Source organism: Benincasa hispida, unplaced genomic scaffold, assembly GCF_009727055.1.
Source record: "Benincasa hispida cultivar B227 unplaced genomic scaffold, ASM972705v1 Contig159, whole genome shotgun sequence".
Classification (NCBI taxonomy): Eukaryota; Viridiplantae; Streptophyta; class Magnoliopsida; order Cucurbitales; family Cucurbitaceae; genus Benincasa; species Benincasa hispida.
In genome coordinates, this window is record NW_024064153.1 from 484,456 (window position 1) to 510,363 (window position 25,908).

General features: G+C 34.9%; 1 protein-coding gene and 1 pseudogene across 2 annotated transcripts in view; both read left to right on the forward strand.

Annotated features, from left to right (window-relative positions):
- The window catches only part of LOC120068969 (mitotic spindle checkpoint protein MAD1), a 52,522-nt gene that overhangs the window by 4,216 nt on the left and 22,398 nt on the right, over window positions 1–25,908 (forward strand). The window contains exons 1-6 of one of the 2 annotated variants that reach the window (XM_039020611.1): window positions 9,111–9,206; window positions 9,494–9,620; window positions 9,691–9,739; window positions 12,999–13,159; window positions 23,374–23,571; window positions 23,706–23,798. In XM_039020611.1, the coding sequence (XP_038876539.1) occupies window positions 13,136–13,159; window positions 23,374–23,571; window positions 23,706–23,798 (315 nt within the window). In that variant the 5' untranslated portion in view covers window positions 9,111–9,206; window positions 9,494–9,620; window positions 9,691–9,739; window positions 12,999–13,135. Of the gene's footprint in view, window positions 1–9,106; window positions 9,207–9,493; window positions 9,621–9,690; window positions 9,740–12,998; window positions 13,160–23,373; window positions 23,572–23,705; window positions 23,799–25,908 lie in introns of those variants that run through there. The other variant, XM_039020610.1, reaches the window with a different exon arrangement.
- On the forward strand, window positions 9,758–11,831 carry LOC120068970 (annotated as a pseudogene).

Genomic DNA, 25,908 nt, shown 5'->3' on the forward strand with positions numbered 1-25,908 from the left:
CAACATTGGAGAACACTTTGGTAGGTTGTGATGTTAGTCTTCTCACCTCGTGATCCTTTTAGGCTACAACCTTTGGTATGTCTGCTTTTAGCCTTTTAGGATCCTTCAGGAGAAAAGATTCGAAGGCTACTTGGAGCTTGTAAAAAGGCTTCTTTCTCGAATAGAGGACCAAGTTTGCTTTCTTTCATGGTGTGTTTACCACGTAATAGGGAGTGTTGTCTTTTATGATAGACTATTCGAAACCCTCTTTAGCTATAGTGAACACTAGTTGGAAATCCTCTTTAACTACAATGAACACATAATGTGTTTTTTCCCCCCTGATGGTGCCTTGTTTAATTCTTGTTTGGTTTTTCTATGTTCAAGTACTTAGAAATACATTCAAATAATTTTGATGGGTCTTTGTATTCTCATTTAAATATAAAATAATAGAGAACCAATATATTACAAAATAATGTTTTCTTAAATTAAAGTATGAAAAAGGATTGTTTTCAAATATAGAAAAATGAACCAAAATATTTTTAAATATAGCAAAATATCATTGGGTACCATTGATATACACTGATAGACTGCTATCAGATATACACGGATAGACTGCTATCATCCATCACTAATAGACATTGATAGACGCTGATAGATTGTAACATTTTATTATGTTTGAAAATATTTTCAACAGTTTAACATTTAAAACAATTCCCCTACAAAAAAAATGTAAATGCAAAAAATGAATAAATAAATAAAAGAAGCTTCAACCTTGACTTTTTTTTTTCAGCTTTAGTAGTCATAAAAAATGAAGTATAAAAAAATGTAATCAAATTTCTTTCTTAAATTAAAGTATAGAAAGATGTAATTGCATCAAAAATTGAAAACGTTTCAACTTTGATTTATTTATTTATTTATTTATTTATTTATTTATTATTATTATTATTATTATTATTATTATTATTGTAGTTTTAGTATAGTTATAAATAATGAAACATAAAAAATGTAATAAAAATTCTTTCTTAAAATAAAGTACACAAAATAGGGCGGTTTTCAAATGTAGAAAAATGAATCAAAATATTTACAAAATATAGCAAAATTTAAAAACTATTAATGATAGATGTTGATAAATACTGATAGACTTCTATCAGTAGTTATCAATCAATTTTAAAATTTTTCTATATCTTATAAATATTTTCAACAGTTTTATTATTTGAAATAATTTTTGAAAAATATAATTACAAAAAAATTGAAAAATAGTAGAAAAAGCCTAAACACTAACTAGAATAACCTGCAACCCGAACACAAAATTAACATAACCCAGACTATTTTACTCAGCACCCCAAACACAAACTATTATACTTCACAAACTATTATAACCCATAGACTATAATAATCACTGACGATAATAACCAACCTAGCGCCCCCAAGCAACCTCTTAATATTCTTTTAGATTATAGTTCCTTCTTTGTTAATTTGGATCCTTTTCTATTTTTCTTTTTATATAGATGGTTTCCCAATCTCCTTTGTATTCTTCATTTTTATCCTAATGAAAGTTTGGTTTCTCAATAAAAGAATTAAAAGAAAACTTTTTTGGTTCCTGACATGGATCTCATCAATAAATATGAACTTTGATCCATTATCCTTGCATCCTCTGTCATTTGTATTTATAACGGGATATCCTAAGGGAAGTCCTTGATATATCTTACGTCTTCAATCTCTCTTATTTTTTCTCTTTATAAAGAAAAGCCTTTACAGAATCGACAAAAATTTATTCATTACAATCATCTTTTACACTGTTTCGAATGTTATTCCCTTTCTTTTGTCTGACTTCTCATATCTTATATCCTATTTGCAGATAGTCCTAATGCTTTGACTATTCTTAGCTTATGGGTCCCCGTGGTTGCTGTAAGTTTAAATTTGCATACATCAATATTGCCCATGTACTGATATATTTGGTAGAACTGTCATTTCCCTTTTCAATTTGATTAGCCTACGAATTGTTCAATTATCATTTTTTTGTAAAATGTTGAATGCTTAGAATCATGATTGTCTGATTTACATAATTGGTATGATTTTAAAATAAAATAGATAAACTTGCTTTAATTAAGATGAGCAAGAGCAAGCCACACAAGAAGTTAGGTTAAGTCAAAAGATGGTTGATCGAGTCATCAGATTTAACAACTCAACTTGCTAAGATCTCTATCCAGAGTCATTAAGAAATAAAGGGAAAAGACCACCATAAATAACTTAATGAAAAAAATCAAATAATTTTGTTTCGAGATCCCTGCTAAAACAATAAACCAAAGCATTCAAAAGAGAAAACAAGCTGTACTTCTAGGAAGAAAACTCTAAAAGAGCACTGAAAAAAAAAATCGAAGTCTAAAGAATGGCATAAGTGGAACATACATCTCTCATCCTATGGCACTATCAATGGATCACCTCGTCACATGCCCTTTACGTTCTGATTATTACCCGGAAAATTTTAAAAGAAAAGGTCGAGTATTTTGATATCATTAATCAATGAGTTGATAAAAGTCATTTTGTTACATTGTTGACAATGAGCTGATGTAATAATAAAAATCATCTTGTTACATTGTTGTCAATCAGCTGATGTAAATCAATTATTATAAACAGATAGAAGTTGTTCTCAATATTTTTGGAGAGAATAATGATCTTATTCATTAATCAGGCTGAAGATACATATATATATATATAGGCAACTAAGAAACCCTAATCTAGGAGATGTAAAATTACAATAAAGGACAACTAATCATAATTACAATATAAATACATATTGTAACACTCTCCCTCAAACTGGAGCAAATATGTCAATCATGCCCAGCTTGTTGCACAGATAACTTATTCTTGCTCCATTTACTGCTTTAGGATATTTCCCAATTATTCTCCTGTCTTCACATTTTCTGTAGATATCAACCCTTGTATTTTCTCATGAATAAAATAACAATCCACTTCAAAATATTTAGTTCGTTCATGAAATATTGGGTCAGATGCAATGTGGAGAGCAGCTTGATTATCAAACCATAGTTTAGCTGGCACATTAACACTGAAGCCCACCTCAGATAAAAGTTGATGTATCTACACTATTTCACACACAGATTGTGCCATAGCTCTATATTATGACTCAACACTTGAACGTGAAATTACGTTATGTTTCTTACTTTTCCACGACACCAAGTTTCCTCCTACAAAAATACAATATCCAAAGGTCGATCGCTATCTTCTTGAGATCTAGCCCAATCAGCATCTGAAAAACATTCAACCCTTGTATGACCATGATCTTTATATAAGATCCCACGTCCAGGTGTATCTTTTAGATAACATAAGATTTGTTCAACTGCAACCCAATGATCCATAGTCGGGGAAGACATAAACTGACTCACAATACTCATAGAATAAGCAATGTTAGGTCGTATCACTGTTAAATAGTTCAACTTTCCAACTAATGTTCTATATATCTCGAGATATTTAAACAATTTTCCTTCCTTAGCAAGTTGCAAATTTGGTATCATTGGAGTGCTCGACTAAATTTACCAAACCATTCATGAGGACTTTGTCTCGATCCACACAAAGATTTTCGAAGGCGACACACCTTATCATTCTCCCCCTGAGCAACAAACCTAGGTGGTTACTCCATATAAACTTCCTCTCGAAGATCACCATGAAGAAAAACATTCTTAATATCAAGTTGATGCAAAGGTCAATTGTGAGTAGTAGCCATCGATATAAATAGTCGAATGTAAGTTAATTTGGCAACAAAAGAAAATGTATCAGAATAATCAATCCCATAGATTTGGGCATAAGCTTTGGCAACAAGACGAGCTTTCAACCGAGCCATTGTTCCATCGGGATTGACCTTTATAGCAAACACCCATTTACACCCAATGGCCTTCTTTGCAGCCGGATGCGAAACGAGATCCCAAGTACCATTATCATCCAAAGCAATCATATCCTCAATCATTACACTACGCCACTCGGGATGAGATAAAGCTTCATGAATAGAGTTAGGGATAGAGGTGGAATCAAGAGATGTAATAAAAGAATAAGTGGGATGAGACAACTGGTTATATGAAACAAACGAAGAAATAGGGTAAGTAAAAGTGCATTTACCTTTTTGAAAGGCAATGGGAAGATCATCACTTGGTCCTGGGTAAAATGTCGAAGAAGGCAGTGATGGAGGACATGGGTTTGAAAGTGGCTGTGGAGGACACCTGAAGTAGAATAACCGGAGGTTCGGAAGGAAGAGACATAGAGGAAGGTGGAGGAGAGGATGATGTAGAAGAGGTAATCTCATAGATAAAAAGATCATCATCCTCCCTCTGACACGGACTTGATGGTGATGGACTAAAGGGCATATCTTCGAAAAATGTAACATCAGGAGATATGAGATGCCTGTTTAGAGTAGGACAATAACAACGATAACCCTTTTGAACACTCGAATTGCCTAAGAAAATGCATTTCAAAGATTTCGGATCTAATTTGGTATGATCTGGACGAGTATCCCGAACAAAACAAATACAGCCAAAGATCTTAGGAGCAATAGGAAACAAAGATTTCGTAGGAAAAAGAGTACGATAAGGAATCTCTCCATTGAGGACAGAGGAAGACATTCTATCAATCAAGAAGCAAGCAGTGGACACAACATCAACCCAAAATTGCTTTGGAACATGCATTTGAAAGGATAAGGCGTAGGCTGTTTCAAGGAGGTATCTGTTCTTTCTTTTAGCAACTCCATTTTGATATGGAGTGTCTGTGCAAAAGGACTGAGAATGATGCCATGACCACATAAGTAAGATCCAAGTGCATGAGTGAAATATTCACCAGCATTATCAGTTCGCAAGGTTTTGATAGAGACATTAAATTGATTTTGAATCTCAACATGAAAAGCACAAAAATGAGACAATAACTCTAAACAATTTTTCATTAAATTTAATCAAGTAACACAAGAATAATCAACAACAAAAGTAACAAAGTAATGAAAACTTGTTTAAGACATGACTGGACAAGGACTCCAAATATCAGAATGGACTAACTCAAAAGGAGCACTTACTCGTTTATGAACTCTAGGACTAGAACTAAGACGATGAAATTGAGAAAACTGACACGAATCACAATTCAAAGACGACAAGGAACAAAATTTTGGATAAAGTTTCTTCAACACGAACAACAATGGATCACCCAAGCGACAATGGACTTCAAATGGGGATGTAACTCCAGAGCAAGCCACAACTTTCGGTATTTGATGGTAAAAAATGTAAAGGCCCTCTGACTCAGGCCCTTTACCAATAATCTTCTTCGTCATACGATCCTGAAACAAGCAATAACCAGGTAAAAACGGGGCAAAACAATTAAGGTCACTAGTAAGCTAGCTAATAGAAATTAGATTAAAAGAAAATTGAGGCAAATGTAATACAGAAGACAAAGAAAGTGATGGAGTGAGAGAAATGGTGCCGGATCTAAGAACAAAAGAGGTTGATCCATTTGCCAAAGTGACAGATTGAGATGAGATAGGGGACAAAGGCGTAGAAAATAAGTTAGAATTACTTGTCATATGAGCGGTGGCACCCGAGTCTATGACCCATTTGGTAGATGATGTAAGAAGACATTTCGAATTACTTGTCTCAGCAATGGTGGCAATAGGATTCGATGACGAAGATGCTTGCAATGATTCCTGGAACACTTGAAATTTAGCAAAGTTGTCAGTAGAGATGGTAACAGACTTCTCAACCATATCATTAGTGGAAGTTATTTAAGCATGTTGAGATCGTTGAGTCTTATACAACTACTTTCAACAATCACGTTTCAGATGTCCTGGCTTACGTCAATAGTAACAGATGATCTCTTGGGAATTTGATTTTCGATTTTCATAACTAGGCTTCTGAAAATTGTTAGTCGTCCTTGAAGTACCCCGGGAGTTATTATTATTCTTAGCATTGTTAGGTTGAGAAACAAACGAATCGGATTGAGAACTCTCAATATGAAGAACACGACTGAAGGCTTCCTCTAATGACGGAATTTCAGAATCAGAAAGAATCTGTGTTTTAGCCATTCCAAACTCAGATAAAAGCCCATTAAAAAATATCAGAACATCCATCTTTTCTCGCTAAGCTTGTTGAACTTTGACATCGGGGCTAAACGGTAATGGTAAAGCAAGTTCTATAGCTGTCTTCTCAAGTCTCATAAAGTAACTTGTAATAGATTCTACTTTCTGTTCAGCTCGAAAGAATTGCATACAGATATCAAACATTCGATGTACGTGTTCTTTTCTAGAGAATAGAAATTCTAAGAGTTCTAAGAGTTCCTTCACAAAATCACAATGATCTACCAAACCAATAACCTCACTTTCAATAGAATTCTTTATCTGAAGATAAAGTCGAGCATCATCGCAAAGTCAAGCCTTTTTCTTATCATCTTTTGGTGGCTCCTTAGTCACATGGTCATCCATATCTGTGCTAAGCAAATAAATTAAACCGTCCGACACTATTCATAGTAATTAGATCCATTTAATTTATGTTCAATTATTTTCGATGCTAGGGGAATTACATTAAATACTACTATATGCTTCATTTCATTCCTTATGGCTTAACAAACAATTTGTAGATCTCACGAGTGGAAAGAGAAAATAAGAATAGAAATTAAAGATGAACCAAAGAGCAAAACAGCTCCAAATTGAAACAAAACAGCAACGAACCCCAAGCACAAAAAGGGTATTTTTTTCAAATAACTCACAACCAAGTAGATTTCAATAAAACCAAATGCAGGAACAATCAGAAAATATGAACCGAGAACCCAACTGACGGAATGTGGAACGGTGGGCTCATGCGTTGGCGCATGGCAACGGATGAAACTCTTGGTGGCGGCACATGAACCTCACGTGTGGCCTTTCCCGGCGATTGACGATTGCAGACTGGAATGGACGGTGATGGCACTTCTCCTGGGATGGGAGGTCTAGACAAACGACCACTCAAACTTGATGACTCAACTCAAACCCTAACCTTATGAGAAGTGTCAACTCTAACATATCCTAAACTGCTATGATACCATGTTCACAATACTTTTAGAGAGAATAATGATCTTATTCATTAATTAGGCTGAAGATACATACATACACGCACACACACATATATAGGCAACTAAGAAACCCTAATCTAGGAGATGTAAAATTACAATATAAATACATGTTATAACAGAAGTCACCTTGTTGTGATCCTTTTCTTGAATATCATATGCTTGAAATTAGCAGTACATAGCTATCGTTGGGTTGGGAGAATTCAAATTTGTATATATTTTTTTTGTCTGTAATGGGTGTGCTGTTTACTTATCTCTATTTAATTTATGGTTGTAGATTTACATCTTGGACGTTCATGTTTTCTATACTGTTATAATGGCCATTTGGAGTTCCTTAATTGGGGAAAGAGACCGTCTTGGAGAGGTACTGGTCAATTCTTATTGATTTCTTGTATTTCCTCCTTTATATGAAATGAATTAGGAAAATAGTCATGTTTCACCTTGCACTTGACTATGTGGATCAATTTTAGTTCTAAAGTTTTATTTGGTCAAATTGAATTGTAAATTTGATTATAAATTATTAAATTAATACTTTGTAAACCCATTAAATAATTAAACAAAGACATCAAATAAATTACATAAATGCTTGCAAACAAAACTTTTCAAATCTAGCTGGAATACCATAATGTTAAAAAAATCCAAATGCAACCATAATGGATCACACATGAATCCAAATCGAATCATAATTGACTATAAGTAAAAGGAAAAAAAAAACTTTCGGCGATGTGATTCTCTTTGTTCGCTCTCCTCCTAACCCTTCCTCCTAACCCTTCCATAAAGCCTTATAAAGACATTTGTCCGAAGGGGATGAAGGGGAGAGATGAGTAGTAAGGGATTTTACTGAAAAATTGCCATGTGCTTCTAGGGGCCATGTTCTCGTATCAGAATTTTTCGAAATTCTTACCTGAAATTAGAGTTAGCAAATCCTGAAACTCTATTATCTCGTCGTCTTTAAGCAATCGACGAAAGACAATAGACCCAGAAGCCAGCATATGATCCCAATGAGATGGTATGGATCCCTTTTTTTTTTTGAAAAGAAAACAACCTTTATTAATCAATATAATTAGTACAAGAGATGAGTACTTTGATAATAAAGGAAAATACAAGGAAATCAATCAGGAAACCAAAGGATCAGTAGGTGCACAAGGACATTTCAACTAGGTTGACACCCCCATAGCACCCTCATCATATACAACAAATTGAGAATGCCAACAAAGGCTAAAATAAGAGTAGTCTAATGAAGCAATACAATCTGAATGTTGCAACCGAACAAAATATAGAACTAGGCTATAGAAATCTAAATTACATCAAGAAGCTAAGACAAATAAGAGTACTAAAGAAAGCGAAGCTGCTGTCTCTACTTCTGATGCTTCGATTAATCTTCCAGTTGACAAAAAGATTGCCAATTTAAAGTTATTAGCTTCTGCTTTATCATTAAGAAATCAAGCTCAGCAAGAAGATTTTATTTTTTTTCTACCTTTTTTCCTCAAACTCAAAAAACCATGTCTTCAAAGCTTCTTTAATTAACATGAGAATGGAAAAAATGACAAAAACCTGCCCACCTCAGCAACTGAAGATATGCTGCTGAAGATTCTATCTTTAAGTGGCATTCTTTGTGTTAAGAAGACAAAATGCAATCCTTCTACAATAATACATTACTAAGCAGGAAAAAAATTAGATATTCCAATTTAAACATATATCTTGAATAGAGAATTATGCAAAAGATTTGGAGATCCAACCTCAATCTTTTTTCAACATATTCAACATACTCCAATTGTTTTATTCTCCATGGAGTCGTTCATATGGTGCGGTTTATGTCCCTTCTAGAAATCTATGCCATGTCGAAGTATGTTTGGCCATTTGCATACTTGTTACCTATTTTACAATATTTATTATTTTATTATATTTTAGATCAAATGTCTTTGTTCCTTGACACATTAAACTATAGTTTTAGAACTCACAAACGAACCTTGCACAATAAGCTTTCCAATACTTTCATATTTTGTCCCATGAACTTCTAATCTTGTTTATTTTTCAGGTGAAGTCAGACTTCTTAGATGCATTAAGCAATGCAGAGAAGCAAGTTCATGATTATGAATTGAAGTTGGGCGTGCTAAATGAGAACCTCTCCAAAATTGGTGAGTAGCCACCAGTCAGCATATAAGTTTATTTTAATTGTTGGTAGATGAAGTGTATGTAGTTCTATATCTTTTGAATAAAGAGTCATAGACTAATGTTCAAAGATACAGACTTCCAAAAAGGGATGACTGAAAAAGAAGGTGAAAAATACTTGGGAAATATAAAAGGCACAAGAACATGAAAGAGAAACCTCAAATTTTGCTGCCCTAAAAGGATCTAGCCAATACGTACTATTGCTTTGCTTTCAAAAACTGATTATGCTTCAACTAAAATTTTGAAATAATAGCTTTAATTGCATTAACACATAACAAACGAAGCTGTGGTGGAAGACCTGGACCAATGAGCAATTGAAGAGTTGTGCTTGGAATCATTAGAGAAGAAGTCAATGAGCAAAGACTGCTAAATTATGGAAAGTAAGGAACTGCTGTGTACTAATTAAGTTTTTCTTTATTTGGTTAAAAAATGCAATGTTTTTTGTTATAGGGAACGAGGAGATTGGAATTGCAGAAGGAACATAGAAAGAAAAACAAAGGTAAGCCATGGAGCATAACATGTTATCCCTAGTGGGCACTTTAGGAAGCACTGGCAAAATTATGTTAGAACTTGGTTCAACCAAACTGCTCGAAAAACAAGGAGAAGGAATGCTCGTCAAGAAAAGGCCATGAAAACTTTCCCTCGGCCTATTGGTGGACCACGTCAACCTATTGTTCATGGACAAACGTTGAAATATAACATGAAAGTGAGGGCCGGTAGAGGCTTCTCTTTGGAAGAGTTGAAGGTAGTTGGCATTCCAAAGACATATGTACGAACAATTGGCATTGTAGTTGATCATCACCGTAGAACCCGCTCCTTGGAGATTCTTCAAGCTAACGTACAAAGGTTGAAGACTTATAAGGCCAAGGTGGTCATCTTCCCCAATGTGCCCGCAAGTTCAAGGCTGGCGATTCTACTTCTGAGGAACTAACTACTGCCACCCAGGTCCAGGGCTCTTACATGCCTACTGGATTAGAGAAGCCATCGTTGGAGCTTGTGAAGATCACAAAAGGCATGAAATCTTTCAAGGCTTATGACAAGCTTTGTGTTGAGCAAGCAAATGCCCGCCATGTTGGTGTTCGGTTGAAGAAGGTTGCTGAGGCAAAGAAGGAAGAGAAGAAGTAAATGGTTCCAAAAAACATGCAATATTTTTTCTTGAAGATAGTAAGAAAAAGTTGGCGATTCCTCTTTCTTTCTCTTATTTACGTTGGTTCGAAGATTCCTTAGTTGAATTGTTGCAACTCACCATGCATTCTCATTTTTTTCTAAAAACAAGATATAGATGATTTTGATACAACCCGATTGTCGAAGTGTTGATAAGAAGGCAAAGATGAAGAAGAGTGCCAAGAAATCTTCTCAGTTGATGAAGAAAGAAAAGGTCCTTTAATCATTGCCTTTACCGAATCCTTTGAGAAAGTAATGATGACTGATCACAACTTTGCTTATAAGGCAAAGGATGATACGGAGATTGTTGATGTTTTTCAAACAAAATTGGGTAAAAGCTAAAGAGACAAGCAAAGTTCTTTTATAAAATTAGAGTCATGAGAGAATTTTTTATTACTTGGAAAAAATGACTCTTCGACATTTTGACCGAATTTTGGATTCCTGTAGATCAATAGATGGGCCATCTTTTGGGTGGGGGAGATGAAAAATAACTACAGTGATAGACCTCAGTGGAGGTGATGATGACGATTTTCAACGGTGGTGACGACGACGGTTTTGGAAGTGGGCAGTGATATGCAAAACTCAAGTTAATGGCCACCCTCCAAAAAGGTATTCCGAACCTCAAACCTTAGGGTTCACATATCCCTAATCACTCACAAAACCCTAATTGTCCTAGGAAAAACCTAACTCTACCATTTTATTGTGAGATCAAAATATAAAAGAACCCGTATTCGATACATTGGAATTCAATATATATAGGCATACATGGAAGCCTTAAACTATAGTAAAAAGATAATAAAGGACAAAAGACTAATAAGCTCCTATATTTACACATGTATACTCTAACAACCTCGACAGGTAAAGTAAAAGTAACCTCATATGTAGCTGAACCAGGGTATGGTCTGAGGAGATGACCTATCCTTTTGATGGGATTCTACTGTAGCTATGCCTCACCTGTGAGATTCCTCTGTGGATGTCGACCATGTATACGATATTTTTCTTTTTTTGCCACAAAGAAAGGGTCTATATCTTGGTTGGGAGGAAATCAGAAAGGTTGGGTTTAATTTTAATGGAAGCCTCCATTACATCCATTCAAGACAATGTTTTGGCGGCCGTTTCTAGGTATCCTCCATAAGAATCACCAATGCTTTTCAATGTGTCTTCGTTCCATTTATCAACCATTGTAGCATGGGTGTGGCAAATTGTTGGTCAAGCAGAGCATATTTTAGGTCCTCGAAATATTCAACCAACCATTGTAGCATGGGGTGGCTAATGAAGATGAAGAATGATCAATTCTTGGCAGCTTTTGTGATTTGTCTTCTAACCTCTATATTTGTGGTCTATTTCAATGGTATAGTGTTTATGTTCAGTAGTAACAGTTGAGCGTAGAGCAGTGGGCAGAATAATCTGGTTGTTGGGAAAGTGAAGTGGCATGGATCATGACTGATGGCCGGTGGCAAGGGAGGATGTGGGGAGAGGAGTGGGAAAGGTGTAAAACATCCAGCATCCATCCGTCCTTTGAATGATGGAGTTAAGTTGCTGGTTTAACTCTTAAAAGAAATAATTAAAAAAGATCTTTGAAGCTATGAGGGGAAATTCTTGACCTTTTCTTCCAAGTTTAGTCTTTAGGCCAGTAGCTCAGGAGTTCATATTGTACATCGTTGGAATTGGTCATAGCTTCAGCAGTTTTGTGGTGGTTGGATCTTACTTGTGTTAAACTTTCACCTAATTTCAGTGACTGTTTTTCTGTTTGATCAGTGTTTTAAAAAGCCCTCCCGGGCGCATGCCTAGGCTCAAGGCGCAAGTCTTGTGCCTCGCCTTCTCACAAAATAAGGTGCGCCTCAAGTGCGCTCCTTCTATGAAGTCCCAAGGTTCAAAGTCTTGGGCTTTGGGGCTTTTCTATTATTTTCGAAAAATTGTAATAATCAGGGGTTATTCTTGTCAATTAACTAAAAATATCAAATTTACTTTGCCTACATGCAATTTTCTTCTGTTTAAGGATCTTTTTTTTCCTCCATATTTTCACTTCAGGCATGCTTTCTCTTCTTAATGTACTATTTTTATATGTAGTGCGCCTCACAAAAAAAACCGCACTTGTTTTTTGTGCCTTGTGCTTGAACTCCAGAAGACTATTGTGTTTTATTGCACCTTGAGCTTTAAAGAATATTGTGTTCGATCAAGCATTGTTCTTGAATGTTTTATTCAGGCTTTTGTATTTTACGGGATTTTTGTTTGTTTGTTTTCACTCTAACAATTTTTTCCTTTTCATTTATTAATGAAAAGTTTTTTTTTCTTTTTTAAAAAAGATTTAAATGGCTATGAAATCTTTCAGCTTGATTTCCATATTTATCGGATGGTATTTACCTCATGCTGAATGGTTTTTTGGGTTTGTTTTGATCATTTAGTTTGGCTGCTATCTATTTTTGTTTTTAGTTCTTTGCTGGTTTCTTTCTAGGTTAGTTATTTCGAGTTCCTTGTAATTTTTCATTTGATCCATGAAAGATCTTTCCTGAAAAAAAAATCCTTACAGTTATCAATATTTGTTATAAATTTTTTTTTCTTGCTGATTTGAGTTGTCATTGTAATTGCCACAGAATCAGAGAGAAAAAAATTTCTGGATCAGTTATTATACACAGAGCAAGAACTTGCAGCTGCAAGGGGACGTGAAAAAGTTTTGCAAGAGCAATTAATAAAAGAAGTTAATGATTCTGGGGAACGATTGAAGAAGCAAATGCAAATAAGCAGTGAACTGGAGGTACATTATTTGAATTTCAGTCCTATAACTAAATATATTTATTTCCTACCTGGGTTGGCCCTTATTGAACGCTTTCTCTTCTCACTTTAGTTATTGGATTTTTTTTTCTTTGTTTTGTTTTGTTTTTTTTTTTTTTGTTATCAAGAAACAAAATTTTCATTATTAATAGATGAAAAGTGTATATAACAAAACAAAACACATTTTAATCCTAACAAACCTTATATACGCTTTTTTGAAAAAGAAAACAAAACTTTTCATTGGAAAAATGAAGAGACTAATTTTTCAGTAAAATAGAGGAAGATAAAAAATCTGAAATACAATGTAAAATCTCCATATGAGCAAAACCTTATAATCCTAACAAACCCAAAAAAAAAAAAAAAACAGAAATATATCCCACTGCTTAAAGATCACAAGAACTTTAAAGCCAATGCCAAACGAAAGACCAATGAGCAACTGAGAACAATAATCCTTGAGTATGTTGGGGAAACCAATAAACTGGAAATTGAGATAAACCAAGATCAAACCAATGTGGGAGTAAGAGATCTTGAATAAATGAGTTTCCAGAGGAAACCCACAAATCATACCAAAGCGCTATTCAGCTGCCCGATGCAAACTTGAAAACTGCTATAGAAACATAATTTCTTTAAAGCAAAATGGTTAGTCGAAGTCTCAAGAACAAGAGACTTCGCAAAATTAAGCCCAACCCTAAACATAGCCATCGAGCTGGACCTTAATTGATGAAGAACAAGATGAGATTGATTTCATCTGCAAACCATGTTTTTCATTCAAACAAGAGAATTTGGCAGGAATAGTGTGTGACTTATCTACTTGAACATTTTCACCATTCTGAAATAAAGGGTGGTGTTGACAAATCCCCACAAACCAACAGGCAAAAGAGAAGCCCAACTAGTGTACATTTGAGTAGGCTATAATTAAAAAAAAAAAATGAAGTAAAGGACCAAGTAAAAGAAAAAAGCGTCACTAAATCCCAAAAAGTATCCATGTTAGTTTCTTGACCACAAAACATTCTCGCGTTTCTTTCAAACCAAAGTCTCCAAAGGAAGGAAAAAACATTGTTGGACCAAAGGGTATTCGCCGGAGCCGTGAGCCGAGGGCCTTTTAATATGCTAAAGAAGGGTCGGAGATGTTTTTGCTTGTGCTTAAGGGCCTCAGGCTACAATTATAAAATTAGCTTGTGCTCTCGATTTTCGTGAGACCTTGTTGTTCCGACTAAGCTGTTTGCCTTTGTGAATATAAGGAGAAAGCCAGGGTAATTGTTAGTAGTGATTTTGTTGGTCTTGTGGAGGAATTTGGGGAGTTTGATTGGAATTTTCAATTGGCAGCTAAAGGTACACGATTGACTTTTTCAAGGGGTTGTGTCACCATGTTGGATGCGGCTCCATTTTTAAGAACAAAGCATTTTATTTCAGAAATCGCAGAATGGTGTGGAGGTTTGGCCGAGGAAGATGAGAGAGAGATGGAGAAGTATTAGGTGGAGGATGTTTGCTTTAAACTAAAGGGGACGCAAATGGCTTTATTGTGGTGGTGTGCTACATCAATCATGCTAACTTTTCTTTTTTGATCAAGTTTGCCGTGGCTGGAGGGAAAGGCGAGCGCATCGAGCAGCTTGGGTTAGCAATTCTTCCAGGAAGGTAGGATAAGTACGTCTGATCATGTCCAATTCGTAACAACCTCATCAGAACGACCAAAAGGAGGAGAGTCTATGAAGCTGAAGTGTTCTCTCTCCCAGAAGAAAATCGAACCTAGTTGCATTGTTAGACCTAACCGTAGCTATCGTCGCCGTTGGAACCATCCTAGTCGTCGCTTTCGTCAGGTTTCTTGCTCTATCGCTATCACCGAACGTTGTCGCCCAGTCATTGTCCCTTACTTCAATTATTGAAGTTTGTGGTCTCCAATTTTGCAAAATTCCTTCCCATTCGCCAAAGGTTGCTTTAAAAAGTTTCTTCAAAATCAGAATCCACATGCAGTTTTAATTCAAGAGAAAAATTGGATTTGATACAAGTAGTTCTATAGGGAAATTGATTTATTGAAGAATTTCGCACCTATTGCATTGAAATATCAGAACTTTTCTCTTTTGATACAAGAATTTCTATAGGGTTATTCCCATTTATTGTCCCATGATGGGAATCAATTTCTAGTTGCATTTAGTTCACTATTAGATGATAGAGAGAGTATTTTTATCCGGCTTTATATGCGTAAATTATTTTGTACTTCTTACAAAGAAGTATTGGATCTTAAACAGGCTATCAAGGAGCTCCTAGATTTTGAATCCTCTCACTATCTCTGACCGACGTAAAGTAATGTGCTTGCTTAAGAAGGTCATTCAAACATGTCCGCAAGACCTCAAAGAAAGTTGGTTTTTGCATTAGGATATCATCTAAAGCTAAAGTGATGTGAGGCTTTTCTTCCTTAATGGAGAGCAGAACTTGTCAGCTTTTATGGGAATAATCAAGTATCCATCTTACAACCGCATATTTTTAGATCAAATTTTCTTGGATCGAAATGTTTCACTTTCCTATGAAGAGGTGGTGAAGTCTAAGTTCTTGGAGACATTTGAAAGTAGAGATTTATTCAATTTCCCTAAAATGTTGTCAAAATTCCCTTTAAATAGACCCAAAGGGAAGTGGTGGTTACACACCTAACTACCTAACTAAACCTAAACCCAAGGCCCCTTTAAATAGACCCAAAGGGGAGGGTGTTTTCATACCTAAACTAAAAATAAAACAAACTAAAAATATAAAATAATACAGTTGGCTAATTACAAAAATTATCTAAAATATCCTTACATCAACTCAACCCCCTGAGAATTAAACTCGCCCTCGAGTTTATGATGAAAGTTTAAACTCATTAGAGGCATAGTAGGGAAAGATATCAACAATGTTGAATGTGTTGCTAATGTTTATGGATGTAGGTATATCTACTCGAAAGGCATTGTCGCGGAATTTGTCTAGTATTGTGAATGGTCCAAATTTTTGGTTGGCTAATTTGGATGAACTTCTAGCTGGTAGTCTTGATTTCTTGATATACACCATGACTAGATCTCCAGGTTGAAAAAGTTTGATGTAGCCTAAAGGAGATAAAAGAAGAATTCTCTCCAAGAATCAAGATTATTGATCTTTTATTAGAATGAATAATGTATTTCATACCAGAGGGGAAAATTTCCTATTTATAGAGTTTTGCTACAAGTGGGGTAAAAAGGAAATTAACCTAGAATATTACCTAATTACCCAATTAACCCCTATTCTTCTTACATCATTCTACCCCTCCAAAAAGAAACTTGAGAAGAAAACAATTATGAAACAAATAAGGAATGAAATAAACTTGCTCAACGGAGTATGACCAAACCAACCTCCTACATTTTGAACAAAAATATTATGGTCAAAGGTATAAATTCGAGACAAAAAATTTAATATTGCCACCAAAAGATGAACTTCTCCATTGGGCATAAACTCAAAAAAGATGTTTTCTTCAAGCTCATTCAAAACCGTATTCAAAGGATCAATCACTAAAAAACCACATTCAAAGGAAAATCTTCCAAGAATCACATCTTCTTTATCATTCGCTTCAAGTTCTTTGACAGTTTGATGATCCATTTCCACCGTAATCAGTGTGTCGTTGTTCTTGTTCGATATTTACTTAGTGCTTGATACTTCTTTTTCATCTTCTTCGTTGGTTGGATTTTTTTCTTCATTTGAAACTATTTCCAAATCAATATCTTCAAATTCTTGTTTTTCTTCAATTTTTTCTTCAAGATTTTCTATTTGAAAATTTTCCAATCGTGATTCTTTTGTTTTTTCTTCGGTATATGAAATCAATCCGTTCTTGAACTCTTGCAAATGAATTGATAGTTGATCAATATGTTGAGTCATTTTCCCCAATGAACGTTGGATTTCTTTTGTTGTTTTCTTTATTTCCTCCAATGCTACAGGATCTAAGTAGTCATTTTATTGGATTCTTGAATATGTTTTAATCTCATGAGGGGTATAGGACTCATCCATTGATTCTCTTGAATCAATCTTTCTTGATCGTGTTTCATAACCAAGAGTAATTTTGAGTCTTGAACATTTTTCTTGGGCTGTAAAAATTATTCTTGATGATTCTTGAGTTCATCTAACTCCCAATCTTTACGCTGATATCTTGAAACATGGGTTCGATTGGATCTTCGGGCCCTTTTCCAATTTTGTTGCCTTCTTATTCCGTCCCAAACTGTCCTTGATACATCATCAGAATCATTAGAATCACTAGAATCAAATTTCCAATGTGGATAATGATAGAATCTTTGAGAAAATCGAGCGTGGATAAAATTAGTATGTTGAAATTCTTCTTCGGAATCACTTGAGTCAGAATTCCAGCACTCTTTTTTGAAGTAAATTTTATTTTCTTGCCCATATCAATTGTTGTATTTTTTCTTGGATGCCTTCTTTGGTCGGTAATAGTCTATTCTTGCAAAATCTTGAAAAATCTTTGGTTTCTTCTTTCTTTTTTTAGAATTTCAAGGGTTCCCTCTAATTAGATGTGTGTTATTTGGCAACAAGCACAACTCACGAAGCTCCCTCTTGTGATCAACGTCGCCAAGAGTTTATCGGTCTTCCACCGACGGTAGTCAATCTTGGCCCAGGCGGTCGCTTTGATACCAAATGATGTAGCCTAAAGGAGATAAAAGGAGAATTCTCTCCAAGAATCAAGATTGTTGATCAATGTATTTCATACAAGAGGGAAAAGTTCCTGTTTATAGAGTTTTGCTACAAGTGAGGGTAAAAAGGGAATTAACCTAGAATATTACCTAATTACCCAATTAACCCCTATTCTTCTTACATCAAAGTTGCTTTTGACGATTCATGGAGTGTGAAGAGTTGGCTACTTCCACATCAAGGGAGGGAAGGGTCAATAAGTTTGCTGGTGTTTTTGCCAGCCATTAGGCTCAACTTCGTGGCTACTCTGATTCCAGTTTGGTGAAGTCTAAGTTCTTGGAGAAATCTGAAAGTAGAGTTTTATTCAATTGCCCTAAAACATTGACAAAATTCTCTTTAAATAGACCCAAAGGGAAAGGATGGTTACACATCTAACTACCTAACTAACCTAAACCCAAGTCCCCTTTAAATAGATCCAAAGGGGAATGGTGTTTTCGCACCTAAACTAAAAGTATAAAATTAGTTGGCTAATTACAAAATTGTCTAAAATATCCCTACATCAAGAGGCCATTGAAGTTTCATATCAAATTGATCAAGCTTTCGACGAGAAGGTCAACAAAATGGGTTTAAGATGTGTATCTGTTGTTGTCTCGTGTACAACTAGATCAATGTTATCGTCTAATGCAATCAAAGCTATTTTTTTTTTTTTTGAAATTTTGGCTTGAAAGGATTTAGAGAATTTTTGTGATAAGGCTTTGATGCTTGGTTCGGTGAGAGTTTGCTTGTCTCAAGGCTTCCTTTCATGGTTGAGAATTTGTCTAATCTTTTTGGATCAAAATTTTATCCTGCTTCAACTATCAAGTGATTTTGCCTAATGTCCCACTCATCCTCTTGAATATTGATGTAGCCAAAATGAGAGTTTTATTCAAATGATTCAAATATAATGAATACAAAAGAGGGGTTCTCTATTTATAGAGAATGAAGTGTGGGATAGGGTCACTAATTCAAAACTTACTAAATTACCCCAATTCCTATAACATCATATTCTATCCCTCCCAAAAGAAACTCCTCCTCGAGTCTTAAAAAGTTTGAATGAATATAGTGGGCGAGTCATTGTTGCAAGAATACTTCTTTCGATGATTGCAAAATACTTTCACTGAAAATTGCCTTTCAAGATCATGAACATGCCAAAGCTTCCAAATTAGTGACACCTCCAAAGATGTTGAAAATTGGAGTAGAAGAACCTGGAAATTAATATCCTCTTCCTTGAAAACTACAAAGCTAAATTGATAAACTAGTGTAGCCTAATATCCTCGGGTCACTTCTTTAAAATAGATGGGTTGGGCCTGATCGATGAAGTAAAATCCTTTGTTTGCAAATCTTCCATCGTTGTCTTCCTTGCGTGTTTCTATAACAAGCCTGGCTTTCCTTCCTTCACAAAATGAATCAATTGCAAATTATACATTTTTCTCAATTTTCTACTTAGATTTTTCATTCAAAAGTGGTTGCACAAACCTTGATTTCGAAATGATTTTACTGACTTCATCTCTATAGAGAATTTCTTCTTCGTTTTCAGTATTGCCATCTTTGATTTTCAAATTTTCGATCGACTATTCTTCCTCATCCGATTCAAACCGTGCAGCCTCGATGTCAACTCCTTCAATTCTTTCTTTTTCGCCTAATATGGCCTTCACACTTGTGTTCCATATCTCAGCTTGTTTGCTTTCAATTCTTTCATACACAAGTATCGAATCTCTTGGCCTTTCTTTTTTGTTTGTTTCTAGTATATTTTCACACCTTGTTTGATTGAATTCTTGATCTTCTTGAGTGCTTAAATATAGTTCTTGAAGGTTTCTTGGAAAATCTTGAAGATTATAATTATGACCTTTCTTGAATTTCGTAGTAATAATTCTCTTCTTCACTTGATGAATCAGAATTTTGCAACATATACCCCCCTCGGTTTTCTTGAGGTGGAAATCTTGATTGAGACAAATTTCTTGAAGTTGGAATCTTGCTCGGTCTATGTTCTTGATATGGAACTTCAACAATGGTCTTTCCTAGGTTTCTTGTAGGTTCAAATCTTTCAATAGGGGTTCGGTTTTCTAGTTTCTCCTTGTTCACGCCTGAATCTTGTGATTCTTGAATTCGAATACCACCTCCGTGATGCCGATTAGTCTGTTCTTGATAGTCTTCCACGGCTTGGATGTCCAATCGCAGCAAGACTTGGGCCAACATGGAACGGATTTCTCCAATTTCCCCCTTCATGATGAATGATTTCTCAATTGAAGGCAAATGGGCTTCCACGACTTTAGTTGATGACGGTGCTTCTGCGTCCATGATGTTTCAAGATCCAAAAGGAATGAGCATTGGATCGGCACTCTGATACCACTTGATGTAGCCTAAATGAGAGTTTTATTCAAATGATTCAAATCTAATGAATACAAGAGAGAGGTTCTCTATTTATAGAGAATGAAGTGTGGGATAGTGTAACTAATTCTAAACTTACAAAATTACCCCAATTCCTATTACATCAAATATGCTTCTTATTAACCATCCGTTCAAGAATTAGAAAGCGATCATGTGGATCTTCATCATCGAAGCCTACTTTTGGCTCATTTGGAATGAATGGAATCATTGTATTCGTATCTTTGAAGATAGAGAAACGGAGTTTACTCAATTTTTTGATCACCTTTTGTATGCATCTCTTTCATGGTGTAAATTGACTTCCTCTTTTTGTGATTACGATCTTACATCTTTTATATCACAGTTGCATTATGTAATCCCTCACAACATTTGTTTCCCTTTTGTAATTTCATACTATCAATAAAATTATGATCGAATGTTTCTCATAAAAAAAAAAGCTTCCTCATGGCCTTCTTCTTTCATGCATTCTGTTGATTAGTCTATTCAAGATCTTTGCCTGAATTTGATTGCTTTTATATTTCCAACTTAATTATCTATGTAATTTTCTTTTGTTATCATCGTATCTTAGTAATTTCAACATTAGCCTCTTTTCATTTCTTCAGTGAAAAGTTTTGGGTTTTATTTTATTTCATTCATTTATTTATTTAAATGTTCCTAAGTTTGGCTTTTTTATTGGTTAGAATGTGTTGTGGTTGAATTATTGCAACTTCCAGTTCACTTCTTCTTTTAGAAGAAATTTAAGGATGATTTTGGTGTCACTTCACTTATCCAAATTTGGATATCTTTAGGATGACATTTTGAATACTCTGTTTGGCCTTCCACGAAGGGAAAAAGATTGTGAAAGTCCCTGCCGACATCGACAAAAAAGGTTGGATGGTTTTCTGGGAAATGGTAAATGGTTTCCTCTCATTTCTCGAGAGCAAGATGCATTCTGAGTCTAAATCTTTTCACTTTTCAGCAGTTGAAAGTGGTAGGAAATTCTCAGGTTGAGGTTTCTTCTTTTTTGGGTAAGAAAAGAAAAGGAAGTGGAGGATTTAGATATTAACTCCATTTTGGTGGCGCCTTGTTTGCTTGCTTATTACTCTTGGAAGGAATTTCAGTTTTCCTTAGAAGATTATTTTGTCCAAAGTTCATCTTAGAATCCAATTATGGATCATAAGGCTTTAGTAAAGATTGACAATGATTATTCAAATTTGAGCGTTGGTCTTATAAGAATCACTCTCTTCCAGAGGTTATTAGAAGTTATGGAGATTGGCTATCAATTAAAAACTTAAAATTAGAACACCGGAAGAATTCCGTCTTTGAAGCTGTAGGGCAAAATTTAGGTAGGTCGGTTACCATTGCCTCCCAAATTCTCAATTTCATAGACTGTTCAGCTGCCCTACTTGAAGTTAACAAAAATATTTGTGGATTCATTCTAATAGAAGTTAATAATGTTCAGGATGGTATTATTAGTAACTTCTCTCTTTGTTTTGGTGATATAGCTTTCCGTGGACACTCCAAGTTCAAATAATCCTTCATGGCAATATATCATTCAAAGACTTCAAAATTGTTGGATTTAAAGAGTTAAAAAAGGTAATGGAAGATGTTATTTTGTCAAATAAAGACGAATTTCCAGTAGAAGATGACAAGCATTCGAAAGGGATTCAACATAATTTTTCATCTACTCAGCCTACAGTGAGTACAAGCCAAGATACATGACAGCCTTCCCTTTATATCATTCTCATAAGAAACAGGTCTCCATTATCCCCGAATGCTCATAGGGTAATTCTAATGCTCTAGAAGAATCTTGTACCCGTTCTTGATGTCTTCTTCACATTTGACAGCTTCTCATGCTGACGTTGAAAAGCAACATCAGTCTTGGATCATACCATGCCTTTTAAGCTGTCAATGTAAATTATGGTTTATATTTATGAGACATAATTCTCCTAATTAGTATTTTCCTTTTCTGTATTTTCCTTTCTTGTACTTTTTCCTTTCTACTATTTTCCTTTCTTGTACTTTTTCCTTTCTACTATTTTCCTTTCTTGTATTCTTGATGTCTATTTATTCTCTCATTCATCTTTGTAAAGATTAGCTGATTATGCTGATTATTCAATAAAATATACAAAACAACATAGGGATTTCATTATTTCTATCTGGGTTTGACATTTAATATTTGAAGGGTATCTAATCCCCTTTCTCCTAAAGTAGCTTTATCCTCAGTTGACTATGATGAGGAATCAATTGTTACTGTAAGTAGTGTGGAAGATGAACTCCTTATAGAAGACCTAGAGCAATAGGAATTACAAATCATATCTTTTCAAGGGAAGATAATGAGTCACTTAGATCAGAACCAATCTCAATAGTAACACTAGTGTCTTCTCCTTCGATGCTTAACAAATTCTTTCTTTGATTAAGATTTGTGGTCTCCAGTTGTGGGCAATTCCTCCTAGATCTCCAGGAGTTGCAACTTAAAGTGTTCACCTTGTTCGACTAGAACTGTTATATTTTAATGGATTTTTCAAGGTATTTTATTTGATTGTCGGCGATTCTTAAAGTCCCATTCGATTTGGGGTCTTATTTTCTTCTCATGGTGACATTTTTCGAGTTTTTTGGCCTACTGCAGTACAGTTTTGTTAGTTTTCTTTTGGGTTTGATGTTTGCTCTATTTGGTCTATATGTTGTGGTTCCATATATCTCCTAGCTTCTTCGGAGTGTTTTTTTTTTCCCAAGCTTATTAGTGCTTTTCAGTTGTAGGCTTTTCACGTCTTACTATTATTATTATTTTTCTTTAAAGGAAACAAACTTTTCTTTGATATAGTGAAAAGAGTCCAAAGCTTAATTTACAATGATACATAACTTAACACAAAATGAAAACAAGATTTGCTCTGTTTGGGCTAGCTTCTTCAGAGTGCTTTTTTCCCCAAGCTTTTTGATGCTTCTCAGTTGTAGACTTTCCATGTCTTATTTGGTTTGTTCTCATCGTCAACTATAGTCGTCGCTTATATTTATTCTCATAATTTTGTAGTTTGGAGCATTAGTCTCTTTTCATTATATCACTGAAAATTTTGTCTCCATTTCAAAGTGTTCTTGATTAAAAAAGGATTAAAAAGGGCTTTCTTGATACTCTTTTAATATCTTGCTTTGTGAATTTAGGTAAAGTTGCAAAATGAATCAAATCTTCGGATGAAAGCTGAGTCTTCAATTGCATTGTCAGAAGAGAAAGCTAGACTCTTAGAAGATAAATTAAACCATCTTTCTGAAAGCATAGAAAGAGAAAAGAAGCGTCTTCATACTGAGCTTGCACAATTAAAAGGAGAATCAAAACTTTCTGTTTCAAGGATAAACGCAGATGTAATTGCAACTTGTTAAACTCATTCCGTGAAAGAAATTCTTGCTGAGAATACAAACTTCTCTTATAAAATGTCAAGCAATATTTGTTTGATTATCACTATACTGTTTAACTTGTCTTGATTTATCTTTTGTAGCTGGAAAAGATGGTTTGCAGAGCTAGTAATGCTGAGAAGGAATCTGAGCTACTAAAAGAGCAGTTGGAAGACTTGAAGAAACAACTCAATGAGGTCTGTAGCCTTCGTGAGTATGTGGGTTTGGTTTTTAGAGAGAATTTTACTAAGATGTCTGATTCCCTATTTCTTATTCTGCCTTTGTGCAATTCAACATCTCTCTTTTATGTCTTTATATTGTGAGTATCCATTATTTATTTATTTATTTATTTATTTTTCTGAAAAGGTACAAAAGTTTTCATTATTGTAATTTTTATTGTGTATTCTGTATAAAAATATTGGTTGGTGGTTTTTCTCCTATATAAGAAGATCTTGTAGTTGTTTTAGATTAGTAAGAAGATATAAAATGATATTATTCTTCTTTCCAAAATTTAAGTTGGTGTCAAAGCGGGCTTAACTTTAAAAAAAACCTTAAAAATTTCTAACCATCACTACAAACCCTAGCCACCATCGGATCCCTAGACATTGACATCAACAATGCACTCTTCTTTGGGATTGGAGCCCATGTATTCGCAAATGGTCTTAATTGGAATGCTTTTATGTTTTTTTGAAATGGAAATGAGCCTCTTCATTAATAAAATGAAATGAGACTAATGCTCAAAATATAAGAGAATTATACAAAGAGCAAAAATCCCAAAGGATTAAAACGTAGGCTAAAATTCAACCCATAACAAAGAGTAGCAAGAACAAACGAAATCAACATAAACCAAGACTAGATAAAATAGAACGAACAATTACAGAAAATACTCAAGCTAAATTAACTAGAGGAGAGCTGATCCGAGAAGCAATTTGCTAGCAATCTTGGAAAGTGAAATCTCGCCAGTTTAAGAATAGGTCCTGAAAAGAGTAGTCTTCAAAATCCTAACTTAATGTGCACCAAAAGAGGAAGCATTTCGACAAGCAGTTTCATGGCAAACCAACTCGATATATGAATGAAGGTTACAAAGCTCCCAAAATAGAACAATCAACAATGCTCCAACTATTTAGCAACCCCAAAGTAACAACTTCCACTGCGGCTTCCTCTTTTTTTCCTTATAAGAATCAATTATCATTTTTGAATTTTGGGTGAATAAGTTGAAACAAATTCTAACAAGGAGGGGAGGACCAACCCAAGATTAAATCACATTCTTCAACAATAGACTTCAAATGTGCTGAGATTTCTGAAGGATGTAGTGGAGAGAAACAAGTAGCACCCATCATATTATCTTTCAGATCAACTTCATTATGAAACAAAGCATTGGAATCCGCCTCAAAATTATCCCCTTGCACTGGTTCATCATGATCAACTCCATTCTCAGAGCCATATGAATCCTTATTGCTAACATTTGTAGGAGAATCATTATCTTATTCAGACTTCCTTTTCAAGAAGAATCTGAAGGAAGGCATGGTGTACCTCTCAAAAATTGAACCTTTGAATTAGGGAAAACAGAGTGTTTGAATTGTTGAGTTAGTGGGGGAAGAGTAATTGATCTCTTGGAAAAAGCAGGGACATGAACTTGGACGAACACACTTCTAACAAATCCAGGTTGCTGACTATAACACTTGACTTGAGGATGGGTCTTTTCTTTTTGTTAGCAATGGCCGGAATCTGTGCTCTGACACAACAATTCTTCAACAAAACTGAATTTTTAATCACTGCACTTGCCTTGAATTTGGGCCTCTGGAAATGTGTTTGGGATAAGGCTTAAACAACTTCGAACAACTTTGCGAAACAGGGGGAAGATAAGGAGGTGCATTGAGAGAAGAAGCACAATTTACATCCTTTGAAGGAATGAGGGGGAAGCTTTGACGTTGCTATGCAGACTATCTTCTTTTTTTTGAAGAGGTAGCTTCTTGAGAAGGGGAAATTGAACCGGCCGGAATAATTTTATCTAAAACTAAAATAGGGTTATCAGAACTTTCACCAACTTGGGTGACTTTAAAGGACTTTGTAGACAAGTGGCCGCCAATTTCCGCTCCCTTCCTTAGAGGCGCTTCTTTACTATTGCAGCTTTCAAGCACACCTTCATTTCCTCCCCTTCTTTTGACTTTGTGGGACAATTGAGACAGGAGAATGTATCAAAAAGGATTTCAACAACTGAGCATCTTCCTTTGGACGGTATCTATAGGACTCCTCGAAAAGCTTGACATATTTTGAATGGAGGCAAGGAAGGCCATATCAGGATTT